Source organism: Pelobates fuscus, chromosome 6 (assembly GCF_036172605.1).
Source record: "Pelobates fuscus isolate aPelFus1 chromosome 6, aPelFus1.pri, whole genome shotgun sequence".
In the NCBI taxonomy this organism is placed as follows: Eukaryota; Metazoa; Chordata; class Amphibia; order Anura; family Pelobatidae; genus Pelobates; species Pelobates fuscus.
The window spans coordinates 132,632,807-132,653,166 of NC_086322.1; the positions used below are offsets into that span (position 1 = coordinate 132,632,807).

Consider the following 20,360-nt stretch of genomic DNA (forward strand, 5'->3'; position numbering starts at 1 on the left):
CCTTTAACTCTCTTCAACTTTTACACTTCAGTGTATCCTTTTGTTGGTCCTCCCTTACATCATATCTCTACGTAGTATAAAAAATTAATACAAATATGATGCAGTTCATGAATCCTAAAAGACTTTGAAAAATACCTTATAAATATTTACAACAGTGCAGACGTACTTAGGAAAAAGTGTACTTACATTTGAAAAGTCCTATGGTCAAAACATTTTTTTCAGTAAAATGCGTATTTTAGAGGGAGCTGTTTAATGCCATATATAAATATCATACTTAGTGTTCGGTAGGTTATTTATTGGATTGTATGTTTACATATTTACTGCCTTTAATGTTCTTTTACATCATATATATCTTGTTCAACCAGATGATCTAGATCCATCATTATTTTAATTCTTCCTTTCACATAAGGATTTTGCAGATGCAATGAACAATTTCCTTCCAGAATGTGTTGCATATCTCCCTCTAGTCTACACCATCTAATTTGTCTTCCTTGGCTACTGCTTAATTTTCCATAACCTAGGATTGGTAAATTTCAAGCTCAGCACTGATTGTTGGAGTGAAAAACAATAGTGGATGAACAGCGTTTGTCTATGTCTTTAGAGACTATATTATGTATGTGTTTGCTTTTGGTTTCTTAAGTTTTGTTTCATTATAATTTGCTAATTTCCTGAACTGCACAATGCTTCATTGTTAGTGTTTAAAAAAAACCAAAAACGCTCTTAACCAATAAAATAAAATATTTCAAACAGCCGAAGGGTTGTGTAAACTCAATTACAGGCATACTCCAGCATTTTCTCTGCATAATTAAAGTGAAACTATAACCACTACAGCTTGGTCAGGAGGTTATGGTGCCTTTTGTCTCTGGTGCTATTTGATGGTAAGGGTCAAACTTTTTGCAAATTATATAGCTAAAATAGAAGTTCCATCTTTGGGGTGCCCTTTTAATAACAATGAATATTTACAAGTTAGATAAATAAGAAGTCTTTTTTTTTTTTTGGGGGGGGGGGGGGGGCTGTTTATATAGCCTGTTAATCCATTGCTAATTTTCATAATTTTATTTTAGCCAACTACCAAATTGATGTATTGGAAACATCTATTAACTCTACTATGATCACATATTATGTACTCCAGATCAGCAATAGAAGTGAAGAGTTTTCTCTAATTACCTTTCCTGTCCACACCTAGCCATTTTCCAATGAAGCCTTCTTTGACCAAACTCAGTATAGTTGATTATTTTAATATTTTTTTAATATTATTTTATTATTTTTTTATATTATTATTATTTTAATATTTTTTCTTTTTATATAATTTAAATTATTATTTATATTTTTATTTGTCCCCCCTCCCTGCCTGTTAGCTGGCCAGGGAGGGGGGCCCTCACTCCATGGTGGTCCAGTGGTGTGCACTGTGTAGGAGGGGGCTGGCAGAGAGCGTTACTTACCTTTCCTGCAGCTCCTGTCAGCTCCCTTCTCTCACCTCCAGTCCGGTCAGCTCCACTGCAAGTCTCGCGGTGTGAGTGCCGCGCGGAGCTCTGACCCTGCGGCTCTCGCGAGACTTGCAGAGGGAGCTGACCGGACTGGAGGTGAGAGAAGGGAGCTGACAGGAGCTGCAGGAAAGGTAAGTAAATGCTCTCTGCCAGCCCCCAACAGCCCCTTGTCTGTATTATGGCAATGTAAGTTGCCATAATACAGACACTCACTCGAGTATAAGATGAGTGGGGGTTTTTCAACACAAAAAATGTGCTGAAAAACTCGTCTTATCCTCGAGTATGTACGGTAGGAAGTTTCTGTAAGACTTGTTAACCTTTGGATCAGATCATTTTTAAATTGAACTGCTCCTTGTTCATGTCAATCGACGGAGAAATTTCCGCCTCCGCCCTCATGTAATCCTATATTATAAGGCTATATTTTGATAAATACCTTTTTTTTTTCTTCTGTGAAAAGTAACAAATATGCCACTTTGTAGTAGGTAGTAGGTATGCCACTTTGTCTATAAAATATTCTTCTTTTCAATAGATATTTTCATATTTTAACAAAAATACGTAAAATGTATTTTGCCTCTTTTTGAAATGAACCTGAGGGCTTTTAGACATCATTTTTCTCATGTATTCTTTATGGGTATAATATATCTTAGCACTTCATTGGGAGTTTGGTGCTTTTTGCAGTTTTTATTTTCCTTCTGAACAGTTTTATGTTGTTGTTTATAGTGCTAAATGCTGGTCACAGAGCCTACAGCTGCAACATTATCACTGGCTTTTTCCACACACTTTATGTACCAAAGAAAGGTCAAGTGCCCACTGAGGGAGTTAGAGGGACAGTGCTTTCTACCCAGCTTATTCACACTTTATTCATAGCAGAGAAGACATACCATTGCAGATATTTTTTACTTTTAGTAGCTTGAAAAGCTGTGAAATGGAATTTATTGAGAGTGGTTTTAAAATGGCTCTGTAAAGTAATGGTTTCTTTATATAAATCCGTTTAATCCCTCTATGATACATGCTGCATGATAAGTAAGTGCCTTTAGTGTACGACAAGTGCCAGTATGTGCATTGTAACACAGTAACAGGTGTTACTCTGTAAATAAGCATTATACATACATTATCAGGAAACCCCCTGTTTAAACACTGCTGCTCTGTGTATTGTTTATTTACAGTACAACACCTTTATATTCACATATTGTTTTCCATGTGTTTTCTGAGAAATGGCGTTTTTGTTTTCTGCTGCAGTGATGCACCATATCTAATGTATCCCTTTATTCAAGGTGCCTGTATCCACTGAGAGCTGCACTTACCATAAATATAATTTCATGCAAAATAAGAAATGCTGTTTCTTAAACATGATGATAAACTGCTTGTGGACTGGACTTTTCAATGTTTACATGTATATTATATGTATATACATATATAGGAAATCAAGCCCAACATCGTAACCATAGTTACAGGGGAGGACTGGCAACATTTTGGCTAGGGGAAGGGGGAAAAGTACACATTAATGGTCTTTTTTGGGGCACAGAACTTTAAGATCTTTGGATGGTCCTACTCACAAGCAGAGTGAAATTTTGACAGATGGACATTCCTAGAGTGAGACATCAAATAATACTGCAACCTCCATTAATGATGGCACATTCACTGATATCTGATATATCTGCCATCACCAATTAAATCAGTGTGTAAGAACTGTCTGATATAACCCTGCAAACACCTCTAGGAACATCATACATACTCATCAAAATCATCATTCATACTCATCAAACATTGTCTATCCTATTGTGCTGAGGAAAGGGGCAACACCTAGTAGTTAAAGAAACACTTCAAGTACCATAACAACTAAAGGCTGATGCAGTGGTTGTGATACAAGTAGTGCTCTAGAGACCCATTCTGTAAGTAGTCAAACCATTCTAAGATAGGCTCTACTCTTAAGCTGTAGCTTCCATATATGTTTTGAATTTAGTGTAGGTGGGAAGAAGCACCCTGCAGAGCCCACTTAATAAGTCAAACCATTATAATATGGTTTGACTACTTGCAGTGGGGGGAAGGCAGAGGCAGACATGTGGACATGCCTTGCACCATAACCATTACAGCATGCTGAAGTGTTTATGGTGTTTGGAGTGTGTCTTTAATGATTATGAGTAACAGCCTATAAAAAATTTTTCAGTTAATATGGGCACACTGATTGAGAAAATGTGAAATAATGGTAGAGCAAATACAAAATAAAAATGTAAAAAAGTATCAATAATGAACACAGAGAATATGAGAAAACAACTCAGATATATAGTGGTAAGTAAACATAATATTAAACAAATCTCTAAAATATCATTGCTTAATGATGGAGAATACCCACCGTACCAAAAGGTAAGTACAACTGGTAAATCAGACTCCACCAAATTAGAAATGGCAATGCATGGTTTATTGAGTTTTTAAACTACTTGATAATGGAACTGAGAAATTCTGATAATAAAGTCTATTTAGGACACATAAGAAAAAAGTGTTAATATCTCAAGGTGTCTGGCATTTAAATCCAACTCTGGTGTAAATGTCTGGTTTGTACAGGATGTAACATGAGGACCAATTATATATGTGATAAAAATCATCATCATTATATTTTCTTGTCTTAATTTCTTTTTTTGTAATACTGGTATTAATAATTATGTTCCATTGAATATGCAGCTTTCCCTGTTGCTGAAATGATAAAGAGACTGTTGCCAAATGATATGTATGTGAAACTTGCAAAACCATTTCTGCATATTGCCTAAATCAATCACACTAATTTTGTCATTCTAACTTGAATGCAACTGGAAAGAAGACATCAAACCAATAAACCAACAGTGGATTCTACAAAAAAATGTTATATGTTAAACTAGGTTTGTCTAATTGGCAATCCTCAGGCCTAGAAAAGCCATCATAGAATATTGATAGTCTCATGCATAAAGATTTCATAGGATGTGTGTTTTACATGGTATGCTTTTTGAATTACATACAGTCCTAACAGTGGAAAAATCCAGCAATGGTTTAGAAAAAAAAAAGTTCAAGATTGAAAATATCAATGTTTTAACCTACAATTAAAGTTAACGTGATTTGGCACTGATAAAATAGCCAATATCCAACACTCTCCTGACTTGGGTATACATTGTTTAAAAAATGCCAAACAAGAACCCACATCATGTTGACATAATATAGGAGTTGGCTTTGTGGAGGAAATTGTTTCCTTTGATTTACCAAACCTATTTAAAACTACACAGAAATAAATGTGACTGCATCCATAGTTTAATTGTACCATAAATGCTGCTACAATATAGTGGTCATGATATTTGGATTGTTTCTTTAAAACACAAGGGATGAATATTATATTTATTATGTGTTTGTTTCTTTCTTATTATTTGTTCATGTGGATTCACTATGCTTGTCTCTATATTTTCTCTCTCTAACTGCATTATTATTAAGACTATTCTAAATACAATGTGGTCGGCATTGATGATTTATTTATAGTGCAATTATTCTTGTGGCTTCTCAATATATCATTGCTACTATGTGTCTCAGATGCCTTATAATCTTAATAGTTAATTATACCTTTACTGCATCTATTCCTCTCTTAGTGAGTACCCTTATTATTTCTGATTAGTTCACTATACAACTTCACTGTACTTCACTTTAAACAATCACTTTATTTGTAGGCTTCCTTTTATATTGCACTTCATTCGTCTTTCTACTAAATGTGGAATATCCAATGTTTCACATAGATACTTAATTTCTAAATAGGCACATAGCTAAGCCTCTCTCAGAGCTTCTAAATGTACATGTGATCTACATCAAATCTTTTGAGAATTAACATGTATTTTGAGAACAAACAAAATAATAAACATGTATAAAATCTAATTAATGGTTCAGTCATATTTTTCTCATTAATACCTTTGTAAATATAACACTACATAATAAGGATACGTATTACTGTCCAAATCTCTTGCATATTCCTAATTTAAGCTATCTATTGATATAGCCAAAATTAATAAGTCAAGGCTGCATACTAAATGAAGTAGTAGATTTACACTGCTCATGGACACCAGAGATAGAAAAGCCAAGTCGATGAATAATTAATCAGACAAGAGCTCATCTCTCATTTTTTAAATAATGTAGATAATAATTAAGACTTACCTTGACATCATTGACATTCATTCTGGTTCCCTCCTTCCCTACAAATATATCATCTATGTCCACAAGAATGAATCTTTCCAAGGAAAGCATTAAGCTCTTCATTGATAGGAAAGAAATAGCATCTATAAAAATAAGCTTGTGAAGCCAAAAATTCAAATTATTGCCAAAGAATACTCTCTGGATCCCATCCTGAAGTCCCAGATCATACATAACAGTGGCAAATAAAGATATTTTAGATAACTGAGGTTGGGTATTTACAGGCATTTTAACTTTTGTGAAAACCACAGGTTGGTAAAAAGAATGATTGAACTCAAACACTGTCCATTCATTTCCCAATAAGGTCCCTTTGCCTGGTTTTGTTGATGGTTTCGTTATATGAAGCAATGATGTGTAGGGGTTAACACAACAGTTTTTTACAGCCATGTTGCTGTGGATGATAAATGGAAACCCCTTTGGATTGAAGTTTTGTACATTATTTTCACTTCCTTTAAGAAATCCAATTATTCCAACTCCGTACTGATGACAGTATTTATCTAAAATGTCTTTATTCCATGTGTCCATGTTTGTGTATTTCCAAAAGTTTTCATAGATAATAAGAGCATACTTTCCAATGTGTTTTTCAGTTAGTGGTGGAAGGTCACCTTTTCCTGGAGCAATTTCTGCATGAAATTTAAACTGGCTAGATTCTAGAATGCTTATGATGTCTTGGCCAAGTTGAGAGTATTGACTCTCAATAAAGACCAGGATAATGGCCTCTGTCCTTAAGGAAACAGTTGGTTTTCCAATTTTCTCTCCTAGAAGTTTATATGGCAGGGATTCTACGTGTGTACAATCTATTTCCATCGAAACTTCAGACAGTTCATTGTCTTGTTTATAACCAGTGTACAAATAATAGGCTGAAATGACGATGCTTACCATGCAAAAAGTGGCAAGCAGAAGGATTGTCCTCTGAAAATGTCTGCGAAAATTAATGATGTAATTCATGTTGGACAAACTGTTGCTAACAACTATCAAATGACAAATAGAAACTGACAAATCCTTTAAATCCAGATGATTTATTTATGTAACCATTGCAGCACATCTGTTTATCTTCAGTAGACTTTAGGGAATGTGAAATCTGAGAGAAAAAGAAAAAAACATTTTTTCTTTTACATTTTTGCAATGCACAGGATTGAATAGTTATACAATTTGGTGGTAAAACTGTTATATTTTTAATTAGCAACTTTTCATTTGCATTGATACATTTATAACATTCTAGTAGTCAAGTTAATACATATAAATCTTTATTTGGTACACCTTCTGTACTTTCTAGAGACCGGTTGCATTATACATTCTATATTCAGCTATTCTCTGATAGTGTAGCTATAATAAGGGCATATATTGTGATCTGCTTAAACCATATAGAAGTGATCTGCTTAAACCAAAGGTGACTTGTCACAATAGATTCACAATAGACTTAAGGCATCAATACTGACTTAAATTATACATTTCTTTGTTGTATGCACTTGATTATTATTTTTATTATTATTAGCATTTATGTAGCACCAACTTATTCCGTATCACTTTACGATATTACAAAGGCAGGAATTTAACAATAACTGTGAAGATGTAAAAAATGTGGTAGAATACATTGAAGATATCATTCTAAAAAAATGGAAAGAGAAGGGTTTTAATAAGATAGGAGCTTTCTTTTCTGCTGATTTAGCTTTAAAGACTTACAGTTACAAGAAAATATAGAGGTGTTTGGGAAACAATATTTTACTTTCATTCGAGGTAGACATTTTCTTCAAATGATGTCTCAATGATACAACTGCTGATGTTCGGATGTCACTGTTCACAGATGTATAGACTTAGGTCAACAAAGAGATTGCTATTATATATTAGTACTTGGGAAGATATAGCACTTTGGATACTCTGTCCGACTCTTGTGTATTACCGAGGACTTTTAGACCTTACAGCCCATTGTAGTTTGGTTTTGGCATGATACAGATGTCCGGTCACTTCTTCCCTCCCCTTCAAGATCAGCCCCCTATTAGCCTTCGACATGTAATTACGCTGTGTGATGACATCACATGTTGCGTCCGCATAAGTTATGACATCATATGCTGATTGCGGAAGTCAATTGCGGAAGTGCAGGGAAGCAGTCTATATAAACTTATCCATCTCCCACACCTGTTTTTGATTGATTTTTTCACTTGGGACACTTTAGTGGGGCTGTATAAATGGGAACAAGACCATGTTAGCATTGAGATCCCATGTGAGAAAGGTGTGGTGCCAAAACGTCGGTCAGTATACTTGTTGTTACATTTGGGTTTAGGCATTAAGCACTTTAGTTGCCTAGAATATGGGGTTATTGGTAAGGGGAATTCTCTGCATGTTTGCATTTTACTATTTATATGTATTTACTTATAGATTATGTGAATACAAATCTTTTGTGCAATATCTTCTTGGTGTGCTATGGGCTTATTTGTTTTATGGTATCTGTTAACCTGTTAGGGGACACAGGTCACTTTAACTCATTTTATAACCCTGATCTTTTATAGCTTCATGACTCACAAATTTACCCTTGACAGTTGAGCACTTGCTATATTGTTTTTGTAGAAATTTCCTTCAAACAAGGATAATAACTAAATACACAGAGTTGGACTCCTTGATTGAATAAGAAAAAAGTTAATAAACTAATTTCAAAAATAAATAAAACAATATATAATCAAAGACACAAGAAGAAAATAAGATCAATGTCAAGATGGGAGGAAGATCAAGGAGGGAATTCACTATGGAGCAATTCAAGGAGTTATTTTGCTCTTTTAAGAAAAACCATCCACAGTGTCAATATTTACGAACGTCAATTCAAATTATTCCATAGATGGTACTTAGTACCATTTAGCATTTCTTAATTGTATCCCTCTTGACAGATGCTGGAGATGTATAAGAAAAATTGATACATAAAGCCATATATGGTGGGAATGTTATGAACTTGATCCCTTAAAACATAAAGTAGCGGAAACAATTAGTAAGGTTTTTAACATCCCAGATGTGGTAACCACCCAATTATTTTTAATTTCATATAAATTTTCCCATAAAAAGAAAAGTATCAAAATTATTAATTACGCATATCCTGATGGCCATTAAGATCTGCATGGCGAGGCATTGTAGAGTTAAGGGTATTCCAACATGGAACGAAATAGAAAATCAGCCTATCAGCAGGAAATGGAAAAAACACTATATAGGAATTTAAATCTAATCGGAGTATATAGGAATATTTGGGAACCATGGACAGTGAGTCTAGTATCGGAGTAATCAGCATTTCAAATATTAGATAAGCTAATGAACGCGCTAGGAGTCAGAGTGTTGTAAAGAAAAATATAATAGATCATTGTTATGATTTTACATTCTACAAAATGATAGAGGTAAATGCTACAGATTCACAGGAGAAATTAAAAAAGGGAATATATTAAAAAGACATAAAAAAGATATAGGATTAAAATATATAGTTTTTTATGAACTGTGCTAGAACTGTAAAGAAATACAATAATATCAAATTTGTTATCTTCAAGATAAACAAGTACTTGGAAAGATAATTAGAAAGATACCTGTTTATGAAGTTGAAGTATATGAAAAATTGTCAATCTCAAAAACTGCAAACATGTAGGGAGGAAGCTAAATAGGGGACAGATACAGCAATATTACACTATATTAAGATGTGCACATTACAATAACACATCAGGCGTAGGAGATTAACAGCAACAATAAAATACTTTGTATGAAACTGGTGACAAAATGGCTCAATTTAAATGCTCATATTGGCCATGCAGTTAGGGTGGTATATGTATTGGAACGTTGGCAATAAATACACACAAAAAAGCCATTATGACTGGAACTTTGATAAAGGCTGGTAACAGAATGCATTTTTTCTAAATTGTTAAAACTCATTTAACATTATTATTCAAATTGTCAAAATAACTTGTATATCCTCTTTTAAAAAATAAAAATACAAATTGGGATCCTTGCCTGCTAGTAATTAACAGGATTAACAGAGCCCATTAACCATTTAATGATCAATGACTGAATAATTCCACCATAGTAAACCATTCACGGCAGAGGCTATATCAAAATTGCATGATTTAACATTCATTTAACAGTAGCAGAGATTATAGCCGGTAAGTGCCACATTATCAGAACAAACTTTATTAGCAAAAAAAGTCTTTGTAATTGATCCTTAAGGGGTTAAGGAGGCAGAAACATATTCACTATTGTCAAAGGAGTAGATGGGCCTGCATATATGTCAGTTAGAATCTCAAGTTTTATTTATTCATATTAATATTCAATACTCAAACCATGTTATAGTTGAGACAAAAAAATAAAATGTTCATATACTCATGCTTTCACGTTATTATTCTGCAGTTATTGATAATAATGAAAAGGGACTAATATAGTCATTGCTTCTTTTTATAACTAAACTACATACAGTTAAATTATATTTTCAACCCTGTGTATTTTTATAGCTTTTCTTTCAAAATGTTTATTTTTTGCAATATGATGCACTTTGACATTGTACTATTAATACTATACCTGAAAATCAGGTGTGCAGGGTTTTGACTGTACTTGTTTAGGATAAATGTTATAAGTTGATTCTTAACTTAATTCACTTAAGATAATAAAATGACACGAAATAGCATTTCATACATGCAAAAATGAATATACATATCCAATGTGTTCATGCTTTTTCCATGGTTACTATGATTTGTTATCTTTTTGTAAGGCATCAATTACAGAATCCATTTATAATGAATCAATTACAGTTGTGAGTAGAATTTTTTGTTTGAATTGATGCCTAACAACTTAAAATTTTCACTAATATTCATTAATACTTGAAATTTTTTTGGATGGAAAATGCTCCAATTTATCATGATATTTATATTGTCATAAGTGATGTCCCGAACAGTTCGCCGGGAACCGTTCGCCCGCGAACATAGCGTGTTCGCAGTCACGAACACGCACGATGTTCGGTCCGCCCCCTATTCGTCATCATTGAGTAAACTTTGACCCTGTACCTCACAGTCAGCAGACACATTCCAGCCAATCAGCAGCAGACCCTCCCTCCCAGACCCTCCCACCTCCATGACGAATAGGGGGCGGACCGAACATCGCGCGTGTTCGCGCATACATTTGAGCATTTATTCTAGTGTAACTTCTATTGAGTTGCGCTTTTAGAACTATGGGTTTGATACAAGCATCCTTTACGTGGCACAGCCATTTGCTATCATGTCTTTTATCTTTTGAAGTAATATAACACTCAATGGACAGACTCTTACCATGACATGAACACAGAATATTGGAATGTTACATTTGTTTCAAAACATCTCAATGGCTGGTTTCCAATATGTCTATACTATTCTTTTAAAATAAAGTACATTTAATTAAAGAAACCCAAAATGTTTGTCAACAAATTAATCTAAAGTGCTTATGCCCTTGGCACCAATAATGAGATTTTAATTTTTAGCAATATTTAAGATATTAAGTAAAGTTACATTCATTAAACTGAAATATTATCCAAAAAAGGGACAAAGATTTGCAAGCTAATTCTTCCTTGTTTTAACTAAGGGTCATTGTTTAGATACTGTCATGGACTGTGGTCCATGAATCAACATCATGTGGTTAGATGTGACATCAGAGTATCCAGAAGACGTAGACATTGTCTACATGAGAATAACCTTGCATAGTTTGGAATCTGAAGCTAAAAATCTGTATATTGAAAAATAGTTCCTTAAGACTGAATGCCTTTGTGAGCTCATGTAAAGGAAGGACTAATAGACGTTTACAAGATCTTTATGTGGTATTTTTGATTGTGATTCTACATTCAAACACAAGGTCCCATGCTCTTATCAGTCCTTGGCCACACTGTCCCATTTAAACATATACCTCTAGTCCCCAAGCACAGATCTTTAAACAATTACACTATACAACACGCTCATTTTCAGCCATACAGTAAATACTGTAGAGCCGATTAATACTACGTATTTACATGAACAGGCTGACAGATAACTGCCCAGTAAAACACACATCCACTCTTACAGCATTCCAATAAAACATAATGAGCTCACTGTCTCACAGTAAATTACCGTATATACTCGAGTATAAGCCGAGTTTTTCAGCCCATTTTTTGGGCTGAAAAACCCCAACTCGGCTTATACTCGAGTCACTGTCTGTATTATGGCAATTTGCATTGCCATAATACAGACCGGGGGAGAGGGGGGCTGGCAGAGCTGTAACTTACCTGTTCTGCAGCTCCTGTCAGCTCTCTCCTCCTCTGCGCCGTCCGTTCAGCACCTCGGTCAGCTCCCAGTGTAAGTCTCGCGAGAGCCGCGGCTCTCGCGAGACTTACAGTGTGAGCTGATAGAAGGAGCTGCACAGACCGCGCGGAGGAGGAGAGAGCTGACAGGAGCTGCAGAACAGGTAAGTTACAGCTCTGCCAGCCCCCCTCTCCCCCCCACTGAACTGCCAATGCCACTGGACCACCAGGGAAGGAGCCCCCCTCCCTGCCATATATCAAGCAGGGAGGGGGGACGAAAAAAAATAAATATATAAAAAAAAAAAAAAAAAAATAATAATAATAAAAAAAATTAATAACAAAAAAAAGGGGGATAAGGACCACTATGGGAGGGAGGGGGGGGTATAAGGACCACTATGGGAGGGAGGGGGGGGATAAGGACCACTATTGGAGGGAGGGGGGGTATAAGGACCACTATGGGAGGGAGGGGGGGTATAAGGACCACTATGGGAGGGGGTGGGATAAGGACCACTATGGGAGGGGGTGGGATAAGGACCACTATGGGAGGGAGGGGGGTATAAGGACCACTATGGGAGGGAGGGGGGGGGATAAGGACCACTATTGGAGGGAGGGGGGGTATAAGGACCACTATGGGAGGGAGGGGGGGTATAAGGACCACTATGGGAGGGGGTGGGATAAGGACCACTATGGGAGGGGGTGGGACAAGGACCACTATGGGAGGGAGGGGGGTATAAGGACCACTATGGGAGGGAGGGGGGGGGGATAAGGACCACTATTGGAGGGAGGGGGGTATAAGGACCACTATGGGAGGGAGGGGGGGTATAAGGACCACTATGGGAGGGGGTGGGATAAGGACCACTATGGGAGGGAGGGGGGTATAAGGACCACTATGGGAGGGAGGGGGGGGGATAAGGACCACTATTGGAGGGAGGGGGGGTATAAGGACCACTATGGGAGGGAGGGGGGGTATAAGGACCACTATGGGAGGGGGTGGGATAAGGACCACTATGGGAGGGAGGGGGGTATAAGGACCACTATGGGAGGGAGGGGGGTATAAGGACCACTATGGGAGGGGAGGGGGAAGTAAGGACCACTAGGGGAGGGGAGGGTAAGGACCACTAGGGGAGGGGTGAGTCAGGACCACGGGGGGGGGGTGAAGGAACACGGGGGTGGGGAGGTAAGGACCACTGAGGGAGGAGGAGGGGAAGTCAGGACATATGGGGGGGGAGGGGGCGGCAAAAATTTTTTTGCCTACGGCGGCAAATATCCTTGCACCGGCCCTGCACACACTGCATTCACACACTGCATTCATACACACACACACTGCATTCATGCACACACACACTGCATTCATGCACACACACACTGCATTCATACACACACACTGCACTCATACACACACGCTGCACTCATACACACACGCTGCACTCATACACACACGCTGCACTCATACACACACGCTGCACTCATACACACACGCTGCACTCATACACACACACATACGCACACACTGCATTCATTATACACACACTGTAAATAAATATTCAATTAATATATTTTTTTTAGGATCTAATTTTATTTAGAAATTTACCAGTAGCTGCTGCATTTCCCACCCTAGTCTTATACTCGAGTCAATAAGTTTTCCCAGTTTTTTTGGATAAAATTAGGGGCCTCGGCTTATATTCGGGTCGGCTTATACTCGAGTATATACGGTACAAAGACAGGCACTCAACCATACAGGAAAAACATGTAGGCCACACACAACCACAACATAAAATACACAGGTCCTACTAACAGCTAGAAAACATAATTTGCAGACTTACTTATAACAATACAGGGAGAAACCCATTCACAGTCCAACAATAAAAAAATAAAAATGCGGTGAAGGAGAACATAATATTCCATGTATGAATGTGGTATTAAAACAGACACACACACACAAAACAATCTGATTCTTTCTGTTCATAGTTTTGTCTATAGTTTGTGAATGCCTGAGTGCCTATCTGTAGTGTAGAATACTACATGTACTATATGTAGAATACTTGTCTAGGTATGTATGTGCTTTTTTGTGATCTATGTGTATTTTTTGATAAGCCGTGCTTGTCTGTTTTATTATTCTCTACACCCCTACCTACTACCCTCTACTGCCTCTGGTTGTGAGAGTAGTGAAGAGAAATTGAATAGGGGTATATGGAATGAGGGAATCACGTTTACTTGTGGAATTTATTCTCTTTGGGATTAAATGATTAAAACAATTATATAGGTGAACATGTCTCCTACATCATAAATAATGGTGTTTCAAATCCTCTGGTTTAATATATGTTCCATCTTCTCCTACTGGGCTAATAATGTCAATCCCACTTAAACTCCCACAATTACAGTAACAGTGTGAGACTAATCACCCTGATATGACGTAACCAAAACAAAATCCAAATTGTAAAAGTCCTTACCTAAAAGTGTACAAAACCAAACCCCAAAAAAGTTGTGCACTATCCCAGATCCCTTTGCATGATTAAATAATTGGCAGTTTTTAGTAGCACTCAAATGGTCATTAAAGTGTAAGCTTATCTGCCAAATCAAGACACAACAAAAAGGGAATACCAAATGTGACGCTGTTTTGCCTTGCAATGTGTTAACCCTCATGTCTGGGCATTTATACTGAGTTATCTTCAAGAAACCATGGAGTGTTAGCTGATCCAACTTCTAGTGAGTAAACCACATATGCATGTCAGCTTCAAGATTGAACTCGATGGACTTTAGTGTTTTTTCAACATACACTACTATGTTACTATCATTTCAATGTGAAGGTGTTGCTGTGCAATGCATAGTAATCTTTGATCATGTAAGTGCAGTTCCTGAGAGAGGATCAATTAAAAAGGCAGCACTCAGAGAACTTGGGGAAGTCACTAGAATTACACTTTTTGTTTGAGGAACACTACTTCATAAACTCTCAGTACCAAGCATATCAAGTGTTCCCCTAGGCCTGATTCACTATGGCTTTAGATGTTTTAAGCTATTTTTTATTTTGACAAATTAGTGATTTTCTTTCCATAACCTGTTACTAGGGAACATTTCTAATATTAAGCTGACCTGTTTTTTTACCATGATTTTTACTATGTTTCTTCTATATAACCTCCTGTTTAGTTTTAGAGAAATAGATTCCATACAACATATCCCCTACAACATAGATATTTAGATATAATTTACCAACATCTTTATTTAATATATAAAAACACAATATGCCCATGGGTCAGCAGAATGTGTCCACTACAAGTAGGATCAAACAGGTATAATTTACTCATTTTAATTTCTCCTTTACTGACAACAGTAAATTAGCAGGATACATTCTGAACCAGGGCATCCCCTCAAGCCAAGAACCATTACATTCCTTAATAGATATCAGGGGGAGCTGTTGTCTAACCTTCTGTTCACATGTTGGAAACGTTGCTTAGACTCTAAATACACACTGAGCCTCTGTTGCAATAATAATATAGTAATTGTTTTGGATATGTATTTAAATTATCATATAAAATCCAGATGGCCTGGGGTACTTAGTAAATATACGATTTGGTGACACGATTTTATTATTGAAATCCTTTACCATCAATATGTCACTTTGCCCAGTCTAGTATCAGTCACAGAGTTAAATATGCAACCTTTCAATAATGCCCTAAGTAGCGTTAAATGCCAGAGTAGCAGCCAAATGCACACTGGCACATAGCATAGAATTGCATCTTAGAACTCACTGTAACTGTATGCAAAATGCTTTCCAGATATTAGCTGATACTGCAATTATGGAAAGTAAATTATATATTAAAGCTTGCTAAATGACTGATAATTAACATGCAGAAGACTAAAACAGTTGAGATATTGAAAGTCCCATTAGAAGAACACATCCCATTTAAGAAATGTATAATTCAGCAAGCTCTATATTTAGCAATAGACCATTACTTTTGAAAAAAAAAAAGTCCCATGCGCCTTTGTATAATAGAAAATTTGCTCTACAGTCAAAACTGCTAATTGCCTTTATGAGCATTTCATATTTATTTGCTAACATGAAACATAAAGGGATATTACTACTTCAATAAATGCATTTGAAATAAAAGCAGCATCTTACTACAAAGTGCAGAGTAATGCTTATTGTGGTGATAGGTTCCTAACATCGGAATTCAATTATCAGATCACTGAGCGATATTTACTGGAACAACACATTTCTAACCTTTGCATGCAAAGAAGTAAAGGGATCAAATGAAACAAGGACGAAATAAAATGGAGAAAAATAAAATAAGCAAGACAAAAGAAAATAAATACCCCAATCATTTCATATACATCAGTCTTTATAGATCTGATCGTTCAATACAAGATGAACTTGCTTGACTCAAGACCCTTGGAATGGCAGGTATGATCAACTACCTGTCAAGCAAAGTTACGAAGAAAACATTACCCGCACTAAACATGTTTAACCCAGAGCTATGAGATTCCACTTAATAATAATCTTCAGGCTATAGTCAGGAACACACAAAGCTTGTGAAGTCTGATATGACTAGGATGGAGACATAAAGCTATGAATCTGATTATGAAGAAAAAGGTAAAGGCAGCTCCGTTCGATTTACAGCCAGTCTTTTTCCCTCACTATTGTGCTCTCTCTCTCTCTCTCTCTCTCTCTCTCTCTCTCTCTCTCTCTCTCTCTCTCTCTCTCTCTCTCTCTCTCTCTAAACATATATATACATATATATATATTTATGTGTGTGTGTGTGTGTGCATGTGATCATTCAATACACTTGTATTAGTGTAAGCATATTTATTTCTAGTCTGACTAGCCTAGTCTATCTAACTAGTTATATGAATGTCAATTAAATAATTCAATTAGTAGCTGCAATACATTTTCTTCTAGATACTATTATGGCATCCACTTATTTCAGTTATTATTGTTATTGCCATTTATATAGTGCCAACAGATTCTGTAGCGCTTTACAATATTATGAGAGGGGGGATATTTAACTATAAATATGACAATTACAAAAACTTACAGGAACGATAGGTTAAAGAGGACCCTGCTCAAATGAGCTTACATTCTATAGGGTCCTACAGAATGTTATATTTAAGTTATAAGAGAGAAATTTTGTAATAAATGAGACAATTACAAATTAATACAGTAACAATAAGCTGATGAGGACCCTGCTCAAAAGAGCTTACAGTTTAGAGATTGAGCTCTAGCTTGTAACTATATATAGGACTAGTCCAATATCTATAAAATGAAGGTTACTTATTAACTAAGGAATTGTGGAGTATTCACAAAGAGACAGTAGACCAAAACAGATAAGCTTGAAAACATAGCTTAATTTGAGAATTGTTCCTCCTTGGCTATGTTGGTTTAATAATTGAAATTATTTGTTCTAAAGAGCTAACAATCTATTGGTTGTATGAAAAATTGGTTTATTGTATCAGTTTATAAAAAAAATAGTGTACAAAGAAATATGTGGATTTTATATTATAATCTATATTATATATATTATGTATATTGCAGTATTTTTTTACTCTATGCCATATTCCAAGCCTTCTTACTTGGGGTAACATAACACAGTAGTAGTGTATGAATAATGTCTGTGTGTGTAAATGTATCTATATGTCCATATATTTGTGTATGATACAGAACTACATTACTATTTTTTAAATATTGAAATCTGCCTGAGGAAAGATGTCATTATGACATTCCTGACTTTTATCCCATGGAACGTCAGAAAGAAATAAGGATGAAAGTCAGTATAATGAAAGGTATAAAGTTCTAAATCTGCTTCTGTCCCTATTTTTCTGCATCAATAAAGCCTGCCATGCATGAAGGCAAGAGCAGAGTTATGTGAAAAATCCCGTTAACATGTTTCATACTTTTAACTGAGCAAGCAACAATTTGAAAAGCACACCATGCTGAGTTTGAAGCTGAATATGCCTAATCTTCAATAAACTGGTTGTCACAGTACATAATTAATCATACTATTTTACGAGTTGCTCATTATTTTTTTCAATGATTAAATTTTATAGTTGCAAATTGTTTGCCGATTCATCAGAAGTCACTGTAATAGTTTAGGCTAAAAAACAAAACAAGTGATTTGGAAAAGTACAATTGGGATTTGGTCCGAAATGGCAATTTTGGATAAAGTTAGGTGGTAATGGACACCTTATAAAATATTAAAGGATTACAAAACATGCTCGTTTTCCTGACACTATATCATCCTTAGGACCCCCCACCCTCAGGGTCCCCCTACCTTGGCGCTGAAGGGGTTAATCCAACCTCTTTTTGGGTTAATCCAACCTCTAGTGGCTGTCTTCCTGACAGCCACTAGAGGCGCTTCTGCAACGCTGGATGCAAAATTCGCATCCAACGTGCAGAACGTCCATAGGAAAGCATTGAGAAATGTTTTCCTATGGACTGTTTGAATGTGCGTGCGGCTCTTGCCATGCATGCACATTCCGCTCAGCAACTAAATTATATCTCCACAGCATTTTCTCTGAAACTGCTATGTTTACATCTGAAGGGTTAAAACCTGGAGGACCTGGCACCCAGACTACTTCATTGAACTTCAGTGGTCTGGGTGACTATAGTGTCCCTTTAAATGGTGGTAGTCAAAAATGCTATTCATTATTCCAATGTGACTTCAATGGAACAGCAACTAAATTATATCTCCACAGCATTTTGAACAATATTTCTGCCAATAAATATCAACCTATTCGAGCAATGGTTCCATTATTTCAATTTCATTAATCAGTAAAACGGATTGAAAGCAACCGATTTGACATTCTTTTATTCAGCATTTTGAAAACAGATCATATTTGGGATATAATGTAAAGACATCATGTTGCCAACTCAGTTATGAAGATAAAAACTTGCTTTGATAACTGCATTTTATAGATACATGAAAACTCTGTAATGTGTTATTAAAAGTAGACAATGTTTTTTTTTGGTTCTACATTGACAGACAAATGGTTATTTTACTTCATATTAGAACATTATATGCACATTAACCTAGTGCACATGTCTAGGTTATGGTAGGAAATTAATTTGTGAAAAAAAACATATTTTTTTTTCTTCCTGGCTAGTTCTTTGGAAAGTGGAATAATAATATCTTCTATAGCTCTAGAGAAGAAAGTATTAAAATTACCAGTTGATGGACCTTTATGAAAGAGTAAATCAGAAATTTACAGTAATGCTGTATCTTTAGATACAACCACCACATATGAATGCATGAGCATTCATAACAACAAAGAAAGTTGTGGACTTACCTACAGTATATTACAGGTATAATCTCTCTGCAGTAATATACCATCTACACAGAAGTTTAAGACATTGTTCCTGTAGTATTCTAAGCTTTTCAGGAAAGCTTCCATATGTTTTCCTATCTGGTACCTTTAAGTACCTAACTCAAATCCTGTTCCTAATGAGAAACATCGGTTAGTAGACTAGAATAAAAAGCTGACATTATAGTGGTTTTCTGGAAAATTATAACCATAGGCAAATGTTTATGTGTGCACAACTCTTCAAACCAAGTTAGAGGAAAGAAATCCTCTTGTTTAATCAAAGGGAGTTTGGCAATGCTGTGTATAAGAATCATATCAGAATATGTCACTAGTGGTCAGTCACTAGGAGGCCATGAGAGAGTAGAACATTCTCAATTTACTCTAGCGATAAAGATGTAGATGGTGTAGTCTTTAAATAATTTATTTATGGGTTACAAGACCAGGAAAAAAGAAGGGGAAGACTCATGCATGCGACAATGTTTACCTGCTAACCTTTTGAAATTGAGAGTGAATTGAAGGTCAAGGACATGTCATGCTCAACAAGCACAATTTGGATTTTGAGAGCAAAACAATTGGGATACATCTGCATTAACCCCTTAAGGACCAAACTTCTGGAATAAAAGGGAATCATGACATGTCACACATGTCGTGTGTCCTTAAGGGGTTAATGAAAGTATGTCATCAAAAGTAGGACAATACAAATGAAACAAGGTGGGCACACTCAACTAGATGACAAAGTAGCCCCTAAATGAGGCTAAATAAGTAAATGCTGGGTGCTCACCTGCATGAGGCTCTATCTCCCAAAGAACCCAAAATACATAACAATATGAATAGAGTAAGGAGCACAACCATGTATATGAAAAATCTTGATAAAGGCTCCTTGACGAAACGTTGGGGGCTTTTTGATTGACTCTGTCCCTGCTTCTCAGTTTGGTATGGTTTTTGCATTATTCCTATATGTTGTATCTGTCTTTTTGGGTTTTGATTATACTAGCATTACAGTTGTTTGCTTATATTATAGTTTTGTTTCATCTATATCTTACGCATTGTGCGTTTATATATGTCCAGATTTTTTTCTGGTAAATGTCTTACAGCATTATGACTTTGTATTTTGGCTTTAATATTTA

At 35.9% G+C, this 20,360-nt stretch overlaps 1 protein-coding gene across 1 annotated transcript in view; it reads right to left on the reverse strand.

The window, feature by feature from the left end:
• Nucleotides 1–20,360, reverse strand: part of LOC134615514 (bifunctional heparan sulfate N-deacetylase/N-sulfotransferase 3-like) — a 291,558-nt gene that overhangs the window by 262,465 nt on the left and 8,733 nt on the right. The window contains exon 2 of the mRNA XM_063460045.1: nt 5,649–6,765. Within this exon, the coding sequence (XP_063316115.1) occupies nt 5,649–6,632 (984 nt within the window). The 5' untranslated portion in view covers nt 6,633–6,765. The remainder of the gene's footprint in view (nt 1–5,648; nt 6,766–20,360) is intronic.